The 23821-nt window shown below is 39.4% G+C and overlaps 6 protein-coding genes across 15 annotated transcripts; 3 read left to right on the top strand and 3 right to left on the bottom strand.

Annotated features, from left to right (window-relative positions):
- Window positions 1–44: 44 nt before the first annotated feature.
- LOC139813521 (gram-negative bacteria-binding protein 1-2) lies at window positions 45–3100 on the bottom strand. Its single transcript, XM_071779050.1, has 8 exons — window positions 2685–3100; window positions 2191–2418; window positions 1639–1838; window positions 1430–1563; window positions 1192–1358; window positions 789–1120; window positions 575–676; window positions 45–470 (listed from the first exon to the last, which is right to left on the bottom strand). The coding sequence occupies exons 1-8, from the start codon at window positions 2824–2826 to the stop codon at window positions 372–374; spliced, it is 1404 nt and encodes a 467-aa protein (XP_071635151.1). The 5' UTR covers window positions 2827–3100; the 3' UTR covers window positions 45–371.
- Window positions 3101–3439: 339 nt separating this feature from the next.
- On the bottom strand, window positions 3440–7570 carry LOC139813527 (3'(2'),5'-bisphosphate nucleotidase 1). Its single transcript, XM_071779063.1, has 6 exons — window positions 7432–7570; window positions 5384–5434; window positions 4593–5011; window positions 4210–4438; window positions 4045–4129; window positions 3440–3934 (listed from the first exon to the last, which is right to left on the bottom strand). Exons 1-6 carry the CDS (start codon window positions 7455–7457, stop codon window positions 3677–3679), a joined length of 1068 nt encoding a protein of 355 aa, XP_071635164.1. The 5' UTR covers window positions 7458–7570; the 3' UTR covers window positions 3440–3676.
- Mttfb2 (mitochondrial transcription factor B2) lies at window positions 5724–7321 on the top strand. The gene is made up of 3 exons (XM_071779051.1): window positions 5724–6548; window positions 6641–6993; window positions 7120–7321. The coding sequence occupies exons 1-3, from the start codon at window positions 5724–5726 to the stop codon at window positions 7319–7321; spliced, it is 1380 nt and encodes a 459-aa protein (XP_071635152.1).
- On the top strand, window positions 7353–9725 carry LOC139813528 (uncharacterized). 4 transcript variants are annotated; one of them, XM_071779064.1, is made up of 4 exons: window positions 7353–7602; window positions 8188–8327; window positions 8397–8843; window positions 8966–9725. In XM_071779064.1, the coding sequence occupies exons 1-4, from the start codon at window positions 7353–7355 to the stop codon at window positions 8981–8983; spliced, it is 855 nt and encodes a 284-aa protein (XP_071635165.1). In that variant the 3' UTR covers window positions 8984–9725. The 4 variants fall into 4 exon arrangements, with proteins under 4 accessions (XP_071635165.1, XP_071635166.1, XP_071635168.1 ...); XM_071779065.1 differs by lacking the exon at window positions 7353–7602 and adding an exon at window positions 7674–7824; XM_071779067.1 differs by lacking the exon at window positions 7353–7602 and adding an exon at window positions 7994–8112.
- Window positions 9010–13813, bottom strand: LOC139813532 (transmembrane protein 179). 6 transcript variants are annotated; one of them, XM_071779078.1, is made up of 4 exons: window positions 13674–13813; window positions 12385–12559; window positions 11651–12088; window positions 9010–10705 (listed from the first exon to the last, which is right to left on the bottom strand). In XM_071779078.1, exons 3-4 carry the CDS (start codon window positions 11758–11760, stop codon window positions 10150–10152), a joined length of 666 nt encoding a protein of 221 aa, XP_071635179.1. In that variant the 5' UTR covers window positions 11761–12088; window positions 12385–12559; window positions 13674–13813; the 3' UTR covers window positions 9010–10149. The 6 variants fall into 6 exon arrangements, with proteins under 6 accessions (XP_071635179.1, XP_071635180.1, XP_071635176.1 ...); XM_071779079.1 differs by having other exon boundaries at window positions 13659–13777; XM_071779075.1 differs by lacking the exon at window positions 13674–13813 and adding an exon at window positions 12637–12948.
- On the top strand, window positions 12965–23716 carry Atg2 (Autophagy-related 2). 2 transcript variants are annotated; one of them, XM_071779021.1, is made up of 16 exons: window positions 13048–13769; window positions 14800–15112; window positions 15200–15510; window positions 15599–15781; window positions 16180–16404; window positions 16468–16940; window positions 17017–17319; window positions 17496–17613; window positions 17728–17828; window positions 17924–18424; window positions 18508–18786; window positions 18864–20588; window positions 20685–21449; window positions 21528–21802; window positions 21966–22267; window positions 22795–23716. In XM_071779021.1, the coding sequence occupies exons 1-16, from the start codon at window positions 13599–13601 to the stop codon at window positions 23029–23031; spliced, it is 6282 nt and encodes a 2093-aa protein (XP_071635122.1). In that variant the 5' UTR covers window positions 13048–13598; the 3' UTR covers window positions 23032–23716. The 2 variants fall into 2 exon arrangements, with proteins under 2 accessions (XP_071635123.1, XP_071635122.1); XM_071779022.1 differs by lacking the exons at window positions 21528–21802; window positions 21966–22267; window positions 22795–23716 and having other exon boundaries at window positions 12965–13769; window positions 20685–20940; window positions 21173–21422.
- Window positions 23717–23821: the final 105 nt, after the last annotated feature.

Below are 23821 nucleotides of genomic sequence, written 5' to 3'. Positions count from 1 at the left end.
GTAGTAGAATAGCCAGAACTCTAAAATAAGTAATAATCATCAAGTACAAATCAGTCTGTGTTATTATTTATTTTGTGTATAATATGTGTGAGTTAAATGATTGTTAAGGCCGGAACACAATACAAAGGTACAGGCAATAGGAACAGGGAATAGCAACCTGCAACGGAATGCATTAATACACGGCTTCTGATAGGTTGAAAATCTACATTCTGTTGCTATTTCCTATTCCTATTACCTGTACCTTTGTATTGTGTTCCGGCCTTTATTGATAAACGTACGTGTTTGCAAGAAAGACACGCGTATAAAATATAAGATAATAAAAATATACGTAGTTGTACGGATATTTTATCGGTTCACGGAGACGAAAGTATTTACAGTGCCCACACTTTCACATAATCCACTTGAAGCGCTGTTCTTGTGTCCCATGTGGGATGCCACTTATTTTTTGCATGATAGAATTTTTTCAATGCCTGTAAAGAACAATGTATTGATTGCACTTATTTGTCAAAATCTCTTACATATTTAGCTCTAAAAGTTTCTTAAGAAATTTAATCTTAAATATTCAGTGACATACGAAGGCTTCGACATTTCGCCAAGGTTTGACATATCCGCTGCTCGTGACATGGTCTTGAAATTCGTGACTGCCTCCGACAGCTACGCCCAAAGTCAAATACGACTGCGCAATAAATGATATCAAACCTTCAGCATTTGTTACAAGATTTAGTAAAACTATGCAAATGGTACAAGAGTCTCTGTTAACGAAGAAAAATATAATATAATTTCAATACCGATTTTCCAAACGACCCGTCGACGGGTTGCTCGCCGTACTGCACTCCGTCAACCTTTACTACAATGAGGCCGCTCTTCCATTCGATCTCGAAGATATGGAAATCATCCGACCAGGTTTTGCCCGACTGCCTCTTGGGTAGCGTCATGCGATTATTACTCTGCGCGTTACTCTCACTTAAGGATACGGTCAGTCCACCCGCGGCCAATATGTGACCACTGACAGTCTCACCCTCGGGAGTCCTTAGCTCTTCGTTGCCCACCGAGGAAGCAATCCTGATCTCGTGATGCAGTCCCAATTGCCACGTATTCTCGGCACTCTCTAGTGTTATTACTACAAAACGCGAACTTACAACGATCAAAATTGCAAGAAAAATCGATGGGAAAAAGTTGCGATAAACTTACCAGGATACACCCAATCGCCATGTGGCAATTTGGCTCTTATTTCGACACGCCCGAAAAGAAACTCAAATTTTCCCTTTGTATTAATACGTCCAGAGATTACAGGAGGCAAGATGTATGAGCCAGCGCCTACGCGGTAGCACTCCGGTGTACTAATTTCACCTGTGCAACTGAAAATAGAATATAATTAAGTTTGACTTTAATCCCTCTTTTATTTTCTTAATTCATATTATCCGCATACCTTTCTATTTCTAATGTTCCACGTGATGCAAAGTCCGTGCCGTATTTACTATTAAGTAAGATCGGTTTAATGCGCAGCCGTCCATCGCTCACATCCGTTACTTCATCGGTCATATAGACGACAAATTCATCATCCTAGCATCAAAAATAGCATAACAGTTTAATGAAAACCGTTTTTTAAATAAATGGACACTTGTCGGCGATACGTACCGGCGGGCCGGCAAAACGATTCAACGGATTCCATTTTGTGGCATTGAGATTATCGAAGTTGTCCTCAAAGATGAGCTGACGTGGACAGGCTTGTCGTCGGTTACCGTTCTCGAAGACCCATGTGGTCGATGCTGTCGTGCAATTCTGCGAACTTTCAACTTCGTTGCCAATGTGCAGGGTGCCATCGTAATTGTAAAAATCTAAAAATAAAAGTTTCAAGGATTATAACGGGAAAAAATCGCGGACAATTGCATATTGTATCTAATAAAAATAATCGCTCTTTTGATAAATCAAATTAAATCATAAATAGATGATAGTAAGATTGCATCGTTTACTTATTATCATTGAGATTTACTCAGCGATAACAGAAAAAAATTGTTAATAACTTTTCAATAAACAACGAGCGCGGGCTGAAACCTTCTGAAGATCACTTAAGAGGGGAACCTTGGTAACATACTTAAAAATCAAGGTCATCTAAGGTGACCTCCTCCATCTACACAATTACCCCAAAGATTAATCATCAGCCTTAAATAATATTTACATATAACTTACCGATAACCCGATACGATTGATCAACCAAATTGTAACCAAGACCTTGATATACAACGTGAATCCAATAATAGATAATATCATCTCTCTGTAATTGAGTGCGCCGGTCTTCGTAAGTCCATCGTCCATTACGAACTTTGAGAATGTCTTTCGCGATATGTCCCGCTTCTAAGCCATCAAAATCTTCATTGAATTTTACATGGAAAGCTACTAATGTAATTCCATGCTCATCTATAGGAAAAGAATGTTATTCCGATTAAACGCAATCCTACACAATTTCGATTATAATATATATAATTTATTTGTTAAACTGATATGACCATGACATATGCATCAGTGTCTCAAAACAGTCGTAATTTAAATTACAGATTCTTTAAAACAAATTTACAGATATATCTGTATCCGCAATATTTTAGTTCAATTATTTTATTTGTTAAGTACCAAATGTCCTATGTAAATAAATATACTATTTAATAAATGAAATTTTATTATCTTGCCAGGAATAGATACGCGTAGTCCCGTGGGATGAAGTGGCTGCACTGTAGCCGGTGGAGGCTGATAAGCGGCATAATTCTCACAAATATTTACGAGAAATATCGTCAAGAGAAACAATTTTGCGAATAGAAAATGTTTTGCCATTTCTACTGAATTGCCGTCTCGAAATTGTATTCTTAACAAGTCTCCTTATCTTCTTCGAATTTCTGTCTCTTGCGTCAGCTCTTTGAATTTGATCTCTCGCTTTTTTTCGTTCCTTTATCTTTCTCACTCTTTTAATATACACACGATTTCCGAAGGACAACCAGTCTGTTTAGTAGCGAGACAAGCAAAGATCCAATCGGAATATACCGATTTACTAAGCTGGATGATGCGCGACGCGTAGTCGCGCACTAACTTGCCGAGACTTCTTACAGAGCCTTTTATTCTCCCTTCTACTTAAATACCTTGACGGAAAACCGGAATTTACCGGTTGCTGTATCAGTGTATTGACCGTGAACATTTTTCTTCGTTTATTGCCTTACATGCCGTTTATTTAATCTATTAACGCCCCTTTGAACCGTGAATTTGATAATATTGTTAGACTTTCTTTCCTTATGCTGTCTTTCCTTATGTAAAATGTTATGCTTCGATATTTTTAATTCAGTGTAATAACATTAATTTCGTAACTGAATTATTTTTTACCATTATAAAAGATAAATATAATAAAAAAGCTTTAACAAAGTAGGAGTGAAATAATAAATTCGTTTACCTAAAATTCTTTTTTATGTATGTATTATACAATTTTATTTCAAGCTTGTTTCGAGATTAACAGCCACCTTCACATTTTTCTTTATAAATCAGAATTTTATTAAAACAAAGTATCGAAAAATATATAACTGTACGGAATGTTTATATGATACTTAGAGGATTATTAAAATTTTGTTTTATTTAAGTAAATTATTAAATATCATTAGACGATGTCAATTTAAAAATTATTGACTATGCAGGTCACCTATTGCAACTTTTGTTTTACTTCATCAGGTATACGACTTAAATACCACTGATGCGGTTGGCCAGGCGCCGTGGCCAGTATGCCTCTCATATTTACATACGTCGTTTCCCGATTATAAGAATAGCGTTCACCATGAAGATCGGTCAAAACGCCACCGATTGCATGAAGAATGGCTTCGGGCGCGCAAGTGTCCCATCTCTTGCACCCGCGACTAGCAAACACGTACGCGTGAGCCTTTCCTTCTAACAGAAGAATTACCTGCGAATAGACACGCGATATTTAGATTTTATTAATGAAGAATATGTTTCGAACAATTCGAAAATCATATCTGATCAACGAGAATCATGAATAGTCGCTTGTGCAATTACCTTGTGCCCAGCACCACCAACGCGTGTCACCTCGTCAGGTTCCAACGATTTTATGGCGCTTTGGACAATACTGTCGGAATGTGACCTGAGGAACAAGCAAAACGATATATTCAACAGAATAAAATATCGAAGTACAATTTAACAAATGTTAAAATTGCTCGCTACCGAGTGGTCGCGATTATCCTCCTCCCCTCTGGAGGTGACTTCGGCGTAAATCCCCCGAATCCCGCGCCGTCAATACCCCATAATGTACGACCGTTCTCAATAAACGTGCCGCTTTCGTCGTTCTTGTAATAAGGCTGATGTATCACGCCTCCGATTGCCGTTTTGCCGATTGCCACGCCGACCAATACCGTAACATGCTCCACCAGTCCTTGCGTGTACTCCGTCGTACCTGCAATGCAAATTCTTTGATAAATAAAAGTTGGACACTGTACTCTGAGATATTTTGTGATATGCAATAATGTACATTCCGAGCAAAACAGAAACGCGAGGGTGCCTTATATTTATCACGCAGGATTTTTACGTTCACGTTAAGTCATCAGTACCGTCTAGAGGGTCTACCCAGACGCACACGTCCTTAGGATTAACATCCTCCAAGTGAGCCGGTAGTTTCAATTGCAACACCTCTTGATCCGCTTCTGTGATGATCCATTCCGAAGGCACCTCGCAGCTGGACGGTTCCTCCTCACCGATAATCGTGATGTTTGGAAATTGTCGACTGAGCGAAGTTATGATACATCGTTGGGCGCAACGATCCGCCTCCGTTTGCAGATCGTTCTTGCCCTTTTCCACAATATTTAATCCGCCTTTGCTCAAAACATCTCGAATTATTTTACCGGCTTGTACCGTGGCGGATACAGAGGATGCCACTATGCGTGTTAACAGGGCAGCGCTTTGAGCCATTCTATCAATCCGTGTAGAAGTGGCAATAATGTGTGATATCACCGACAAACTATCCTCGTTTCTGGAAAAACCCAAAAATAATATCTAAAAGGTATATATCTTTCATACACACGTATATATATCATTCACAGTAAAAGCTAATTATAAAAAGTAATATTTAATAACAATCTGATGCGACAAAATAAAAAATTCTAGTTTTATATAGCTCAAATATTTTGTCTCTACATAAAATATGATATAATAATTATTATTATATAAACTGCCACAAGTTCTGGATTAAAATACTATCCCATGCTTTAAAAAAAAAAAAAAACATAACCTGCAAGATTAATATTATGAATTTATAATTGTAGAATATACAATATATGTGATACTTGAAATTTGTAGCTTATATATCTACTTTATGCGCATTGTACATTTGTTAATTACTTACAATTGTCTCGGAATGACGAGCAGAAAACGCCGTGTAGCATATATTAATGCGCTAAAAAGTGAGATTAGGTTAGATTAGGTTAAGTTTGCTTATAAACAGTAACACGTGTAGAGGCATTTTGACTGTGAATTTGATTAGAAAGAAGACACGAAACGTCGAAAGAAATCTATCAGTCTGTTGAGAAATTCGGTGAGATTATTTGAGGAAACTTACTTGAAAGAGAAAAGAAAGTTACATTAGAGGTTCAAGATGTTTTCATGATTGCTTTTGTATTTGCACACTGGTCTCGATTGTCTCGAAGGTTGCTCTCTATTTTTCTTTTGTACAGATCGGATATAAAATGTTGCACAAAAACGTTTTGCCGGTTATAACTTCCTGGTTATCGAGAAGAAATAGGCACATCGTAAGTGCATATTGCTCAACATTGACCACTGACAGCTCACCCGCACATCAGAAAGAAGCTATTAATACCGCGGAGACGAAGGGGCTGATTGAAAAAATAGGATTGTCAAAAGTGAAGAAGAAGAAGAAAACCATAGAAAAGCAATTGAAATATATACAATCTATATTGCAGGATAAAGAGACGTTGGACATTATTAATTATATACGGAAAGTCAATCCAGATATAATTGATATTATTCAATCAATGAAGTGCACGTTAAAAAAGGGGGATACAAATATATTACATCTGATTGACAAAGATACCGCCGCGAAGTATGTCTCTTTGATAAAAAATGATCTCTCGAGAAACATGTGTTACGTTGCCGAATTGAATTCTGGTTTTGGCATATTAACGAGAGAACTGTTGAAAGCTGGCGTACCGCTGATTCACATGTACGAAGGAAATCAAAAATTACACCAAGTACTGGAAACGATCTCTGCAAAATATCCTGGAAAATTGAATCTAATCTCTTCTAAACATTCCAATCTCTTTGGAATAACAAGAGCGTTTTATGATGACAAAATTACTGACGGGCAATATCAAGATAGTTTCAAAGCGATAGAAAGCAAAAATTGGGAAGATGAAACTTACATGCAAGTAATAGGTGCAACAGATAGTAAATACTTATTTACGTTTATTATACACAGTTTAGTCTTTCGCAACGGTTTCATGTTCCATGGAAGGCCTATTTTTTACATCGCGATACTTCCATCCCTGTGGCACGTTAGTATATCGGTCTTTCTTTTTTTCTAAGTATCTTGGAAGAGTATTTTTGATAAACACATCATTAATATTTGGTTTTAATTATGTTTTAGAGATATAATACCTGTACCAGTAACAGTAATTACAAATTATACACCTATACAAAGGTGATGTTCAAATTAATGTTTACGTGCGAACTACTGGGAACGCTGAATAGAAAGGCTTTTATACCTTGGCCAAAAAAGAAACGTCAATCTATGTATAATGTATCTTGGCCAAAAAAGAAACGTCAATCTATGAATAATGCACTATCGATAAAACAAGATTACGAACAAATTTATGTGATAAAACTTGAGCCTAAAGCTGACCTTTACTCAGAATTGTCACAAAAAGATTGGGTGACATTTTCTTATTTTGTGAAGCATCATCTGCAAAAACGCCGTACCAGAGTGATACCCGCATTAGAGTGAGTATGATGAAAAATCTATATGTATATGGTTTCTCCATCAAATATTTTTCTCTTACAAAGAATTTCAAATATATATCTCTCTTTACTTTACAAATTACATTATATTGTTCTGTCTGTCTCTAGAAAATGGGTGCCAGACTGTGGAATTAGACTAATAGCCAAAGATTATACGATATATACGCAATTTGGAGACTTAACGCCAATACAAATTCTGGAACTCTTTAAAGAATTCAAATCTTGGCCAGAATACAAAGAGAGTTATTTCATAGGTTCTATGAACAATTCTTTAGGTGCACATAATGAAATGGAATTTTTAAACGAATAATTCTGTAGTACGTTTCTTGTATTTTAAATATATGATTATATATATAAGGAAACCTTTTAACATTTCAATATTTTTAAAAAATTTGCGTTTTAGCGTTAGATGCTCCTTACCATCTTATTGTGAGCGATTTAATCATCTCGAATTACAGTTGCAAACCATATTTTGTCAGAATTATAATCGATTTCTCTCTTCCTTCTCTTCTCAATTCCTATATACATGCGTAAACGGCTTTCTCGCAGATCAACACACACGCTTATGTATTGGTGAAGATTATCGCTCTGGTCAGTATACTCTTTCATTTCCTTTTGTTTGACAGTGGTTAGCCTTGAAACATCATAGTCACCGTTACATCGGCTCAGTGTAATTGCGCGTATGCATTCGAGAGAATCTTAGAGAACATCTCCCTCAAGTTCACAAGTTCTCGGTTATTAGTTATTAAAACACGTGTGATATTCCTATTTTTTCTTTCTTTATCAGAAAAGAACAGCGTATTGCTAAGAACTGTAAGGAAAACATTCATCTTAACATTAAAAGTATCAATTAGATCCAGAGTGTAGCTATTAGTGCATAATTATATCACTAATGACTATTCAGATTTATAATGGGCGGTTTCTTTAGAGCGCGGTATATATATATCTCGCTGTTTTATCTCTCTTTTAGTTTGCCATTGAAAGTGCTCGGAAGCGGATGGAAATGTTTAACGTTTATACTATCTTGTCATTATTATCTAACCAGTTACTAGTGATATATTTGTTCATATTACATTCTAGCTTTAATTGACCTTTATACCGGTATCACGTACATATTAAAAAGTCTTTCCTATTTTCTCCATCTGTACCACGTTTATAAATATATAATTTTCTCAGCGGCTCGATATCCAATAGTGAGGATGAAGTATTTGTACATCGGTTTTATGTTTTTCGCATACAACTATGTGATATGGGGTCAGGATTTATCATTTCCAACTGATGAGGAAACTTCCCACGTCAGCGGTGGCAACTCCACGGTAATACAAATATTAATATAAGATTATACAAGAAGCTAATTTTCTTTTCTTATATAATCATCCTTGCAGATGATAACGGAACGTCTACCCGTATCAATACCGGATAGTTGCCCGAAAGACATGCTTCTCTACCCGGGAGACGGTGCGAAGGATTCCTGGGTGTGCGATTGTAGATCTCGATTCTTGTACTTTCCGTTGAACAATTCCTGCCACGAAGCCTATAGACAAGGTCCTTGTCCGCCAAAAAATTATGTCATTCTTCCTGAGGACGAGGCGGTTCCTCGTTGCGTGGAGAATCCTTGCTTGGAAGATGGCGTGGTGCCGTATAACGGTACATGCTATCCACTTAGAACAATAGGCGGTCCGTGTGCGCCCGATGGGGTAATAGGTGTAAACGAGACTAACTTTCAATTGGAATGCGTACAAACAGCCATTGCACCTTTCATAATAATTGATGTTCCCCCAAGAAAGTGTCCGCCAGGCAGCCGTAGAAGCACACTCGGAGAGTGCAAAAAAGTATGAACACATAAGTATCTTGATCCAGTTTGCCGCATGCTATTTCCATACCTTAAATACATTTTATATGATTCAACACGTGAGATACGTTACAATAATGTTATATACGCTCAATTTTCCAGGTTAAAAAAAGAGGTTAGAATAATAAAGAAAAAAAACGTCAGGCTGCATCAGGATAACTTCGATATATGTATTTTGTATTGTAATTTATATACAAAATTATACTCGCGCTTTATAATAGATATACTTAAAGAGCATTAAATAACAAAATGTAAGCATCGTACAACAAATATCTTTCATTTTATATTCTTAATTTTTATAATCTGGGACCTATTATAAATTACATACATATATATATAGTGTGTATACACAGAGAGAGAATTTTCTCTTAGAATTTACCCTCAAAATCATGGTAGTTGTGGAACAATATGTAGTACGAAGAATTTTATGTGAGTTATTCTGATTAATATCTACCATAATAAAAAATATTAATATCTATTACATCAAAATATAAAATATGTTTGATTAATTTTACTAAAATATATCTAGGAAATTTCAAGAATTTTTCAATAATAATCTGCTTGGTAATTTTTATCACGTTGCGCGTTGTTTGTAAAATGTCTTTTGTATATTTCAAAAATTCCTTGGTTGCCAAGTTGTCCCAAGTTTGTAGTAAATTTAACAGTAAAATATAACAAAAAATTCTCGCTGTGCATACGTATGTATGTATGTATATATAATAGAATCAGGAAAATATAAAAGATGCGATTATTAACTTCCATTACTTAATTTACTTATTATATTCCTATATTTATACTTATATCTGTTTATTATACTTGGAAATATATTGACTATATTGTAATATATACATTGTTAACACGATCTTTATACAAGTCTTATATACCTAAACCTAGAAAAATCCGATTAAATAACGATATATGCCGAGGCTTTCGAAGAACTTTTCTTCAATTGTAAACAAGAACTGTAATATTATTTGTGATGTTCTAAAAATATTTTACAGTATGTTGATCTCTCAATAAAAAGATTGCTACTATTTTTGTGAAATCGATTGGCTCTGAACACAGAATAGTACACATTACATCGATATAATGCTCGCAGTGACTCTGTGCGTTTTGAAGGTAACGAAAAATTTCGTATATAATGTAACTATTCACGCAAATATATATATGTTCTTTGAGAATTTATATATCTCGTTCGTCTTTACAACGTAGCACAACGTATTATTATGCACATGTTATTATCAAACTTACCCTGAGAAACAAAATGTTAGGCTATCAAAACTTTTTTAACTCGGCTCCTGCTGCTGACTGCTCGTGGTAGCTTCTATTAATCTTTGCCTTTCTCTATACATGGAAACTTTCATATTCTCTAACTGATGGTACCTCAACAGTTTCAAGACAGCGAAAACCGACAAACCGACCCAAATTGACAGGCTACTCCAAATGCCAAATTGGGCGGCGCCAAGTTCGATATGGAAACCTGACGTGTCGATACCGTCAGCCTTGTCAATATCATTTCCAGCTGCTAGTTCGCACGACGGGAACCTCTTGGTCATACATTGGCACCACGTCATGAAACCTAAAGTTACGATAATCGCCGCGATCAAGGTGACGGTGGTGAGAATGACGGAAGTCACAACGTCCACAAACGCAGAGAGAAACGAGCTGTCCTCGCTACGATACATGAACAGGGACAACCGGTAGATCTGTATCGACGACGTTACGAGGAGGATCAGACCTACGAATATTGTGTAATTACAGTACGCCTGCGACGCCCAGTTTACCACAATCTGGCCATCCGACTCCTGCCAGACACCGGTCGAAAACAAAAGACAGTGTCCCCTGGAAAATGAAGGAAACAAAATAAGCTTCGTAGGGCGTAACAGAGAACGTCATGATTATCACAATGTTGAATACGGTCTTGTTATAGTTGGGAAGTAACGTGTTACCGTTAAAAGTCACTTTTTTCCAGATTTTTCGAGATCTATTAAATGTCAGATCCAAAGAAAGTCTCCCAATGAGCAATAAACTCTTTATTATTCCAAGTAGTGCTTTGTTAGAGCGCTTATTCAGCGTTGGAAGTTCCATATTAACAAAACAAAGATTAGGTACAAAGAATGTGTTCTCGATATGTCTTCTCAATGATACGATGGAGCATCTACTAAAAGTTAACCCTAGCTCGGCACACTCCGATCCAGTGGACCGCTGAACGTTTTTCAGTTTTCTAATTTTCACATATCAACATAATTTTCTAGTTTCCAATAAGTTAAGTTTAAATTCAAATAATTTTCTCGATCTGATATTATCATAAACGTCTTATTCAAAGTCTGTATTATCAATTTTTCTATAGTACAAGCTTGAAAATATTACGTAGAATGAAAATAATGCGACAAAGCAGTCTCATGGACTGGAGTACGGCGAATTAAGGATTCGAAAATAAGTGTGGCTAGCTAGGGTTAATAAAGCTGATCTACGGATCAGCACCTATTGAAAGTTAATAAAGAATTTTAGTAAAATTTAATAAGTTTATTTTTTAAAAACCATAAAAATCGTAACTTTCTATCTTTAACTTATCTTCAACAAATAGACGTACGGTTGGACTTGGTTAAATTTAGTTTTTCGTTTAAATTAAATAAAGTAACGAAAATAGTAACGATAACGGTAACGGAGTTACTTTTCAAAATTAATAACGATAATGGGACCGGGTTATTTTTTTTAATTGGTAACGAGCGACTTTGAAAAAGTTACTTTAAAAAGGTAACTTCTTTCCCAATCCTGGGACCTTACCTGAACTCATCCTGATGCAGACTCATAGGCACGATGATGCAGAGCGACAGGATAAGGGCTACGACGTAGCCCGCTATTTGGCTGAGCAGCAAGATATTTGACAGTGCCATTACCTCCAGGTCTTACGTACGGGATGATCGAACGAGACTATCTCACGGTCCAACTGGGTCCAACGTACCGACGAAATCATACGCGATTACGATGAAAGCCGAAATCCATGGATCCCGTCTGCCTCATTGACAGATCCCTCGAGTCGGCGGCGAGAGCGTAGCGTACTCGCGCTTGTCAAAATAATCCGTGATCCGTGGACGTGAGCGCAGACGCTCTGCTGATCTCCGCCGCCGCCGCCGCGGTCACGGCGTGACGTCAGCGACGAATGTCAATGCACAGCTGAGAGATACTACGCATGCGCAGTAGAGCAAGCACTAGCAGCCGCTTCTAATCGTGTACGCATATGATATATATATATATATATATATATATATATATATATATATATATATATATATATATATATATATATAGGATATAGGTACATAAAATAAAATTTATGTGATTTTATGTACTTAATAATTAATAATTGAGCAAACAAATCTCGAAGGCAAACTTGATCTCGAAAAGAAAATTAAGGAAACTCACGAATATAATGAAATATATTTGGTCTGATAAATAAGTCTTTGTAGAACAACTGGGAAACATAAAGCGTGCAATTCGACTTGCATCAGCGCGTTTACTTTGAGATCTCTCGCCACGTGAAGGTCCGCCCGTTTTGTCCATAGTTCGTAAGTAAAGCTTCTCAATCACTTTATTGACGGTCCGGATATGTTAAGAAATATCAATTTTAACGTTCCAACTAGAGACTTGAGGCAGGAACTCCATTTTTCATACCGATCAGCGCCTACGCACTTTCTATGGGACAAATTCTTGCATCAATAGATTATAATGATCTCTGCGAGCACGTATTTTCTCCGAAAAATTATTATTACATTTAAAAAAAAAAAACGTCGGCATCCACGCGCAGGATGGTAAAGGTTAAATAATCCGATCAGCATAATTAGACGCACGTGTGCTCGACGTGCACGAGCACCTGTATCGGAAGCAGCACCTCGACGCAGGTGGAGTAAAGGAGCACGTAATATTGAATGTTGAATTTTTTCACCCAACGGTCACGACGCACGACAGTATCTAAACGCGACGCGTGCACTCGGACTCGGAGCTCGGAGGTCGGGAAAAATCGCTGCAACTAGCTCACTGTATATATGTCAGTGAACTAGCTGCAACTTGATGCATTTTCCGTCTGGTATGTGTGTACTACAATATACGCTACGCTACGTTCTCATAGGAGGACGGCTATCAAATAAGAACGAACGAGCACGAACGAAAGGAAGGAAGAGGAAGAGGAGGAGCAAGGAGGCTTGAGGCGCAAGCATTCTCGGGGGGAGGAACATCGCGACGCCTGGTGTGCGACGGAAACATCGAGGCCCGAGGCCCGAGGAATCGTCCGATCGAGAGAAGCGGCGCGATCTCACAATTCAGATCTTTAGCACAGATCAAGCCTCGATCGACCGCGGAGACCGGATCTCGACCAGGCGTATCGCCGCGTGCTATTGCGCGTTGTGTCGCGTTGCGCCCGCGAGCGTCATGGACGCGGGCGGTGCGCGTGTCAGGGGGATGCGATCGAGATTCACTCGCGCCCGCGCGGACCTTGCGCCACGCTGCTGAAGTTGAAACAACACGGTCGGAGAGCGCGGATATATACGTTCCGGACGCCCGAGGGGTATGCCTCGCGACAACGTGCCTGGAGCGACGAGATGATACCCCGTTACGGACGCGACACGCCGGAACACTCCTCGGGACTCGGGACTCGGGATAGAGTAGACTGAGTAGAGGATCGCGCGTGAGAAACGCGCGCGCTGCAGACGGGCGCGCTCCGGCGATCGGGAGCGAGATGAGCAAGATGTCCTGGTTCGGATGGTCGGCGGACATCAAGAAGCGAGCGTGCAGGTACCTGCTGCAGCGTTACCTCGGCCAGTTCTCCGAGGAGCTCACGCTGGATCAGTTGACCGTCGATCTGTACAATGGCACGGGACGGGTCGTCAACGTCAGCCTCGACGTGCAGGTACATACGTCTGCTTTGCTTTCCTTTGTCTCTCTCTCTTTCCGACGCTGTTCGCGCGCACGGCTTCCTTTCTCGGCTAAAACTCCAGAAAGATAAGATCGCATCGCTGACTCAATAAGTATAACGCGCACATTCCCGTCACGCGCGACACCGATGATACTAATACATACATGTATTTACGTCGCGCTGCGAATATCTCGTGTTCGAGTTACACTCAAACAGCTGATCGCGGTTTTAGTATTTAAATGCCCTGCAAACGTCGCGTGTTTAATCATGGGACGATTACGCGCGATTTTTTTATATATTTTGCAACGGTGAATAATACATGAATAATACATAAAATATGACAGAAAATGAGAATAGATTAGTTTATAATGGTTAATCCAGAAAACAACGACGTAACTCTGTGTGCGTGTGTGTGTGTGTGTGTGTGTGTGTGTAGTGTACGTGCGCACATAAGTAATATATATGTACGCATGAATTAATGTGATAAATATACATGACTAATAAAAAAGAATAATAAATATCACATGTCGACGTAATACATTTATTAATTTTGATTTCTATATTCTATATTCTTCTATTATATTTTTAACAAATACTCTCACGTTTTTTTATCTTATTCTATTTTTTTTATTGCAAAAATTTTTACACACGTAGATTTCTTTTCTTGTTGATAGATATACCTAAGCAATAACGCCGTAACTATTGTAGCGAGCATAATAAATCGTTGAACGCAGTTGGTTACAACCTCTGTGTGTGTATTAATTAAACACAGTGTCATAGTGCGAGTCATTTTGAATGTTAATAAATGCTAATTTATACAGAGACTCTATTTCTTCCGATATTTCCTAATGCGATCGAACACGTCTTTACTCGGGGAATGGGAGCGCCGATTTTTCTTATTTGCATATTCTACACAATGGCTGTTCACTTATTTGAATATGATTCTTCTTTTAATTGTATAGCACTTATAATCGAGAAATATTTCTGTAAAAAAATAATAATAATAAACGTTAATCTTTGACAGGCGCTCAACGAGATGGGGGAGCAACAACATCTCCCGCTGGACTTCGTCGACGGTTTTATAATGGAGATATCTATTAGTATACCGTGGTCGGCGTTACTTAGTCAAGCGAGTTACGTGGAAGTCAAGGGTCTCAGACTCACGGTACAACCGCGACAAAGAATCGAAACTGGGACATCGATGTTCGAGTCTATGTGGAGTTCAATGACGTCCAGTATGCAACTCGCTCAGGAGTGTCTGCAACAAGACGCGGCCAGTGTGGGAAATGCTCAGCCCTTAGAGGCGGTGGAACTGTTTGCGCAGACTATAGATTCAAGTAAGACACTTAGTTTACATTGTACGCTTTTACTTAAAATAAAAAAATAAAAAAAAACTGAATTCTTTATCGTTTTGTGTATTTCAGTCTTGTCTCGGGTCAAAGTGAGATTTATCGATACTGTGATACGTTTGGAACACGTACCGTTGAATTCTTCCACGGGAGTAGCGATCGAAGTGTGGATACAAAATCTTGAATATTCTGACGAAGCTGGATTAGATCCCAGTAATACGTCTCTAGATCCCGACGAATGTGCGAAGGGTTACATTATTTCGGCGTTCTCCACTAAGCGATTTTACATGGAGGGAGTGACTTTTCATACCGACGAATTTCCCTCGCGCGCAAGAACGTTTTCTAGAAGTATGTTGGCTAGCACGTGCTCTACTCCCGATTCTAAGGTAAATGTAAACATCTGGGTTTCAACTGATATGGGAATAGAAAGGAAATACGTTTCACACGTTGCCTCTTTTCTTTCTATAACAACAGAACTCGGACAGTCTGTTTATCTCCGCACAAATGTCTCCTACGCAGAGCATTATGCATACTCCTCCAGAAGGAAATGCTGTTAACAACTCGAACGAATCAAATCCCATCATGTTTGCTAAGCTGGCAGGTAGACAAGAAGTGAGATTAAAAATGAAACAAGGCGAAGGAATATCGGGACCAAAGGTGAGATGAACTTTTATGAATTAATTCTAGTCTTCCCATTAAGGAAGTAATGAATTTTGGGAGTACGTATGTCGATGTCGATCGTGGATGATGGAGAAGAGTATATGTTTGGATGTGTGGAGTATGAGTCATGTATATGCCCGTCTAGCTCTTATCGTCCGATGAGATCGTCGGTGGGAGCGTCGATCGGGGCAATGAATATTGTTGTCGACGTTGTGTATATACTTAAGTTGGTGCGGTCGAGTGCTCGCGAGAAAACGCGGTTACGTAGTGCGGTGCCATCTTTGGTAGGGGCACGCGCTTTCACCGTAGTATTTATACCTAAAATAATATATCTTTTCTTCCTATAATCCAGGTATTTATTTTCTTTTAAAATGAAAAAATGATATAAATTTCAGGTAGAACTGGAAATTACTCTGGGAGCACTTACTTTGTTCCTGAGTCCTAGGCAGCTTCATGTCTTATTAGAATTAGTGCATGGCCTAGCATCTCCAGATCTAGAAGACGTTAGTAATGTTGTTCCGAGAAGATATGTGGAAAAACCTATGGCTAGCAGTGATTTTAATCGTATAGAACGCGAGCTTATCCATCAAACACATCCTATGCAAGATTTGAAGACTACGGTATGGAAATTTGTTAATGCTTCGATGCATTTCTGTAATGTAAAGATATTTTATTTATTACAGGATTTACGATATGCTCAAGGATGGTCTACTGGATCTGTGGACGAATCTGACAACGAGGATGAATTCCTACCAATGAAATTGCCGGGATCTTCGTCGATGTGTGATTCGATCACGAGCAATAATTTCAGTATGGAGGGCAGCATATCGACCAGCAGCATTAGTTCGAAAAGTTCGGCAACGAATTTGCCGAGACATAATAGACACAGACATAACATAGACAACGACACGTCCGCTGAGACTACCCAGTTTCACATAAGGGTGTCTTCCGTCGCTCTAATTCTGTTGCACGAAGATATACTAACGCCATGCGTGGAACAACTCGGTCTAACTTCTAGCAGTGTAAGACAGATGAGAAACGCGGCGAAGGAATTTTTCAGGCACGTAGGAACGTTTGCTATGGGCGGCTATGGAAGTAAAGATTTTGATACAGCGTCAAAATCACTTACAGAGGCTTGTCGACTTAGTCATATTAGGTATATTAGTACAAATGATAGATTAATCCTAGTAGACTGTTCTAGACTGTTAACTAAAAGTTCCGATTGATTATAGATTACTAGCTGCGCCATTAGTGGTCGAGGGCAGTGAAAAGACAACTAATCAATACTCTGCGATATCAGGAAGCTTGACTTTAGCTAGTTTGGAAGTTGTAGAATGTTTGGTTGACTCCAACAACCCTAGCTCGTATAGAACACCATCGATGGAATTCATCGAGCTATTAGCGTTCACGAAAGAGAACACAACTAATATTGGGTTTTCCAACAAAACTGATTTTAGGATGAGATTTAAATATACCCAAAAGGCTGTTCGACATACTCACATGACGAAATTTGCACATCCACGCACAGAGTTTGAGTAAATATTTATCTTTAAATTAAACAATGTAACAATAATTATTTAAATATTTCTATACATATTCTTGCTCATGGATTATTTGAAATTAATAAAATAGTATTAATCAATTTTATCAATTCATAATAAATTATAAAAATTAAATTTGTTAATATTTTAATGCTGTTTTCACTTTCCAGCATTCAAATGGAACCCTGCAGAGGCGAAGTAGACATTACTATTGTAGATAGAATATCTGCTATTCTTAATCCGCAGCCAATATGTACTTGCAATCCTGTAATAAATGCTAGAGATGCTGTAAGTGTAATTAACAAATCTGTACAGATTTTTTTTTTTAAATATTTGTGACATTTTTCTATAGCCCTATTTCAATTGATAGAATATTATTAAAAGCCATGATATATCTTTCAGAATCAACAGACATTATTTGATCAAGCTGTGGACAGTGCAACACTGCCAGATTCTAGAGTAGACGTCAAAATCTCTTCGTCGTCATGTACGATCAAACTGAGGTACTACATCAAACAAAATAATATTTCATATACATACATATTTACACACATATATATAATTCTGATTTGTATAATATATATTATTTTTTATATAGATTTCCTGTACCAGATTTAAGACCACTACACGATATGAGTCGTGCGCCGTGGTGGAAAAGATCTGTGAGATCTGACTATATGATAGTACAGATGACAGATGCACAAGTTCACTCCACTATGGATAGCCGATCTCATTATATAGCTAGGCACGAACTGCAATGTCGGCGGCTGTCGTTGTTGTACATAGAAACCGAGGGCGATGCGCCAATCGAAATCGGTTTAGCTACAGCTGACGAGAAGAATGATACTGCGACGTATCAGCAAGTCAACGATGATCTTGGTTGGGCGAGAGTAGTGGTCATTGTGTATCCAGAACGTCTCGGTGGTCCATTGGAGGATAGTTCTGAAGAAGAAGTAGAGAACGATAAACGGATTTTAGATGATACCTTGGAGAAAACTCCGAAACATGCGCCTTCCCCGTTCACCTCTAGACGAATCATGCGCGAATCCGACACGCTCCACTCGAAATCTCACGAACACGGTCAGAAAAACGAACAAAGGTCAGCGACACGCTTTTTCAAATATTCTTAAATAAATTTTTATTGATTTATAATTAAAAAAAAATTGTTTAACATTCTAATAGCGACGGTGAAGAACTAATTATACCTGGAAATCGACAAGAAATGTTGGAATTTATCGAAGAAGGCATACACGGTTCTAGACTACAGCTGGAAATCAATTTACCTTGTGCTTCCGTCCAGATACCGTCTAAACGCATTTATGAACAGCTCTACAATCGATTCAATACCGATTTGTTCCTATGGGAGCCGTCGGCACCCAGGCCCAAATACACCACTCATCTGGAAAATCACATTGGCCTCGACCTAGCATCTACTCTTTTACAGGAATCCACTTATCCTAAGTAGTACCCTAAAATATTTAGAAGAAGTTTGTAGAGTTTCGTAGAATTCTGAGACATTAAATGTGTATCATTTACAGATTCAGCATGTGCAAAAGTGGGATCCAGTATAATTCCGACTCCGACTCAGACGAGGGAGGTATATTCCATTCTACAACGAACGAGAAGAGTCACAAAGAGGCACAAAGAATGTCATCGAAGAAAGCACAGAGCAAGTTGGCAATGACTCTAAGCATCAATCAGGGTCTTCTGTCTATGTACACTCCCGTGCGCGATTCTTTGCGCAACGTTATACCCGGGCAACAAGGAGAATTGATCATACGATTAGAGGATGCTACGATATTTTCCGTGACGGCATACAAGGGGAATGCTAATCTGAGCTACGCTTGCGCTATGATGAGGAGCGTATCGCTGGATCACTGCGGTTTGACGACAAGCCCGTCGCGGACACCGCCATTGAGATGTATCAATAGCGTTAGGCCACGATATTGCGAGAGAACGATATATCGTAGCGGATCCGGTAGCAATATAACAGCGAATCCTAACGACAAGGACATGGTGACAGTCGCGGTGAGGGTACAAGCGGCCCATCAGACGCATCGTATAAAGACTTTCCGGGTTGCGATAGGTATAAGCAATGCTACATTAAGGCACCGAATGTGTTCCGCCGCTACTTCGTGGTTCACAGAATTGATGGATTGTCTGGATGTAGCGGATCATCCTGTCGCCGGTTATTCACCGCCGGGTGTTCTGACTGAGCTGCATCTGCACCTGTGGGATTGCGCGATCGACTATAGACCGCTTCACCTGCCGCTAAGGTCTGTTGTGACCCTCGGCAATTTCAGCGTGTCGAGCAACATTACGGCGCAGACTAATACGTCAACATTGCGTTTTATCGCGGAGGATGTCGCGCTCTTCATATCGGACAAGCTGCGCGAAAAGTCGGTGGATCTAAAACGGAATTACGTGTGCGTGATGAATTTCGGCCTGTTCGAGTTGTCGCTACGCCTGAACGAGAGGATGTACGGCGGTGTGCCGCGAGTCGATCTCCGGGCGAGCAACAATGTGTTGCACGTACGCACATGCTCGGACTCGGGTCGCGCTCTCATGCAACTACTGACTTACATCGCCAACGATGGCGATTTGCAACAGCCGAATAGCGTGATAAACAGCAGCAGCACCGAGAGTATTCCCACTGTGCCACCAACGTCTACGAGATACGAGGAAAATCTTTTGGGCGTCGAGAGCATCAACACTCTTAGCAGGAGTCAAGTTGAGCGAGTCTATAGTTTAATGGAGGATGCGTTGGAGGAGACTGTGAAGGGAACGACAACTCAGAGTGGCAACGAAAGCGAGAAGATACCAATGACAGAAAATCGGGTTGAATTTTTCTTTCCTGATGATTCCTGTGCCGCTACGCGAGAGGCAGAGACGCAAAAGAGTTCGCAAGAATGCGGTAAAACGATCGCATGCGGTGTAGAAGATGACGACGACGACGATGAATTTTGCATCTTGGGAGAGGAAGCTGGTACAGGAATAATACCGCGCTATGGAGTACCTGAGGTTCGGTCGCTGTGCCAAGAACCATTAAGAATAGTGGATAATCACTTTTCCGTGCCGGTCGGCAAAACCGATCTATTGCAGACTCCACCAAACTATCCTGCACCTGTATTGAAATACACCCTCTGCGAGATGACATTGATATGGCATATGTACGGTGGCAATGATTTCGATGGTTCTCAACCGCAGTCTGCTAAGCACGTGACCATCAATGACAACGTTCGCAGTAATATGACGCATGGAAGGTACGAGGTCCAAAGTTTTAAAGTTAAATTATCAAAACAACTTTATAAGTATATAGATATATATTATATTCTCTCTTTTTCTTTTCTATCCAATAGAAGTAGATCGGCTATAGGTGCTGTAGGTTTCAACAAGTCTAGTCCGAACGAGGTGCACTTTGGCAGCGTGCCGAATTCGCCGCGTGCAACGAGAAGCAACGACGCGTTGATCGATTGGCACACACTAAGTGGCCCGGGTCGACGGCACGACGTGCTAATGGAACTGCAATTGAGCAAGGTTCGCTTCCAGCACGAGGTCTATCCGGAGAACACCCGGGAAGCGTCCAGGCAGGTGCTACTGGTGCACGAGATTGAAGTAAGAGATAGACTGGCATCGTCGCACATAAACAAATTCCTTTATCAATACAGCAGCGAAGCGAGGCCAAGGCAGTCTCACTCTATTATGTTTACCATGAAGGCAGTTCACGTAAGGCCGGATCCCAGATTAAGTGCCCAAGAATGTTGTTTGAAACTTAGTCTACTGCCACTGCGACTGAACATAGACCAAGATAGCCTACTGTTCTTAATACAATTTTTTAACGAACTAGGCGGTGGATCGAAGCGAAGCCAAGAAAGCTCTAGCACACCTAATAGCTCGCAATCCACCCCCGTATCGAAACAAGGAACACCCACGCATCATCCGCCCATTATGAGCGTGAATGATGATGCGTCGACGAATGACACGATGATGAATATGTCGCAGAATAATATCATTGATCAGAATCTGTTGATACTCTTGGAAGACGAGCTGACATTCAGGGAGAACAAGACTAAAACAAAGACTGTCCACCAGGTCCACGATGATAGTCAACCGATATACTTTAGGTGCGTGATTGAAATTTTTATTATTTCATTGAATGGAACCTGCAACGTTGAGTACTAACGATTTAAAATTGTCTTTAGAAACATTGTATTCGGCCCAGAAGTTCTCATCAGACTGGATTATCATGGGAAACGCGTGGATTTCACTCATGGACCGTTGGCGGGCCTGCTAATGGGCTTGGCGGAACTAAATTGCTCCGAATTAAGACTGAAGAGAATGTCGTACAGGCACGGATTATTGGGTTATGACAAACTTTTTACATATCTAGTTTCGGAATGGTTGCAGGATATCAAGAAGAATCAACTCCCAAGTTTACTTGGTGGCGTGGGACCGATGTACTCTGTAGTACAGCTGTGTGAGTACATGATTTGATTCGCTCGTAAATTAAATAACTATTGTTATTTTTACAAGTATTTATTGTACTGTACATCTTTTGCGTGCTAGTTTTGAGTCACAGTTTTCCTTTCCTAACTAAAAAATTATACACTTGAACATGATATTTGATTGCATTGTTGTAGTTCAAGGGATACGTGATCTATTTTGGTTACCAATCGAACAGTATCAGAGAGACGGGAGAATTGTCCGTGGATTACAACGCGGAGCAAATAGTTTTACAACGTGTACCGCAATGGCTGCGTTAGAATTGACGTGTAGGATCGTGCAGGCATTACAGACCACGGCCGAGACTGCGTACGACATAGTTAGTCCTGGCCCCAGTGTGAGATGCAAGATCAGAGGACAGAAGGGTCGTCGAAAAAGATATAATCAGCCACTGGATATTCGAGAGGGGGTGGCTAATGCTTACACATTAGTCAAAGAGGTGAATACGACAAATACATGACAAATTATATTATATACTAACAAGGAAACCTCGAAAACTCGAAAATTCTCTGATTTTGATGAAACTACACACAAATAGGGGGAACGGGGTAAATAGATGAATTTAGAAATTTTTAGTTGCGGCCCAAAAACGAATTTTCGGGTTCGCGAGGGGTTCCCTTGTAAGTAATAAGAGATATATTATATTAAGTAAAGTATTTATGTTTTATATCTTTAATAATCGTTGAAAAATAATAAATAATTTTTACTTGTATTATTTATCTTTATACAGTTTTCTTTAGGGTTATAACGGTTATAGCTGCTGCTGTTACCGGATCATCAATCAACTTTTTTCGACGTTGTTCTAAACTTCTTATCCTCCACAGGCTCTCTATTTTCTTTATTTTCTCTTGCTCGCTGCCTCTTGCCTCTTCTCTGTTTCTAGAGAAAAGAAATCCTAATCTTTAATAATATAATTAAATAATAATTAAAAGAAATCCTAATCTCATATCTGTAATATTTATTCAGGGCTTAGGCGAGACTGCGACTCAACTGGTTCGCGTGGCTAGTGAAGAACACGAGCACAAGGGCACGGTCGGTGCAGTCGGTGGTGTACTGCGACAAATTCCACCGACAGTCGTGAAACCAATTATTTTGGCCACCGAAGCGACCAGCAATGTATTGGGTGGTATGCGATCATCGTTAGTACCCGATGCACGCCGAGAAGCGGTACAAAAGTGGCGGCAAGATTCCGATGCGTGTTAATCCCGTGTTGGCCACAGAATGAGAAAATTTACTAAATCGTTATCGAAGAAAGATCATCACCATCAGTCACGTTCGCTCAAACAAATGTTTTTCGATCGCGGCCGGTCAGGCCGAGCAACTTTTTATTGTAACATATTCATGACATATACACGTACGGAAAGAGAATGCTAAGTAGAATAAGAGTGCCATAAACGTTCGCGTCACGTTTGGCGACATTGTGATTATAGCACGTATTCTCACGAGATCTGTGCGCGTAGGCCTCGAAGGATCGGCAACGAGCGCGAGGAAAACGACGGACCTAGACATATGTGGATCGTCGACAAGAAACGAGAGAGAAGTCGCCGTTGGGTCCTACGTATGAGTGTAATGTTGGACGTAGTCAGATCAGTTCCATTGATTCTTTTTGTACATTATACGAAGAGTGCGCGACGCGTCTGACAGACATCTAATGATAAATCACTTAGTTAAGTGTTGCCGCTACGTTCGTTACAAATGTACAAAATACTTGTTACACCTATGGAATGTAAAGATAGCTGCGCTCTATCGCGAAGGAATATATTACACTCGGCTACTATATTCCTTCTCTATACATATATTTTTTGTTTTGAAAATCATGTGAATGTTTTATACCAATGATATGTGTATTACAAGATTTTTATTAATAAAATTATACACAACAAGAGAACGTCGCGTCGCGTTTTACCCTACATAATTTGTATACTACAACATAATCATTTATCTATAATTTATATCGTTTAGTTATAATGACTAAAATTAGAGGGATTCGAGT

The sequence above is a fragment of the Temnothorax longispinosus genome, chromosome 5 (assembly GCF_030848805.1).
Source record: "Temnothorax longispinosus isolate EJ_2023e chromosome 5, Tlon_JGU_v1, whole genome shotgun sequence".
Classification (NCBI taxonomy): domain Eukaryota; kingdom Metazoa; phylum Arthropoda; class Insecta; order Hymenoptera; family Formicidae; genus Temnothorax; species Temnothorax longispinosus.
This window is presented reverse-complemented; position numbering and strand designations above follow the sequence as displayed.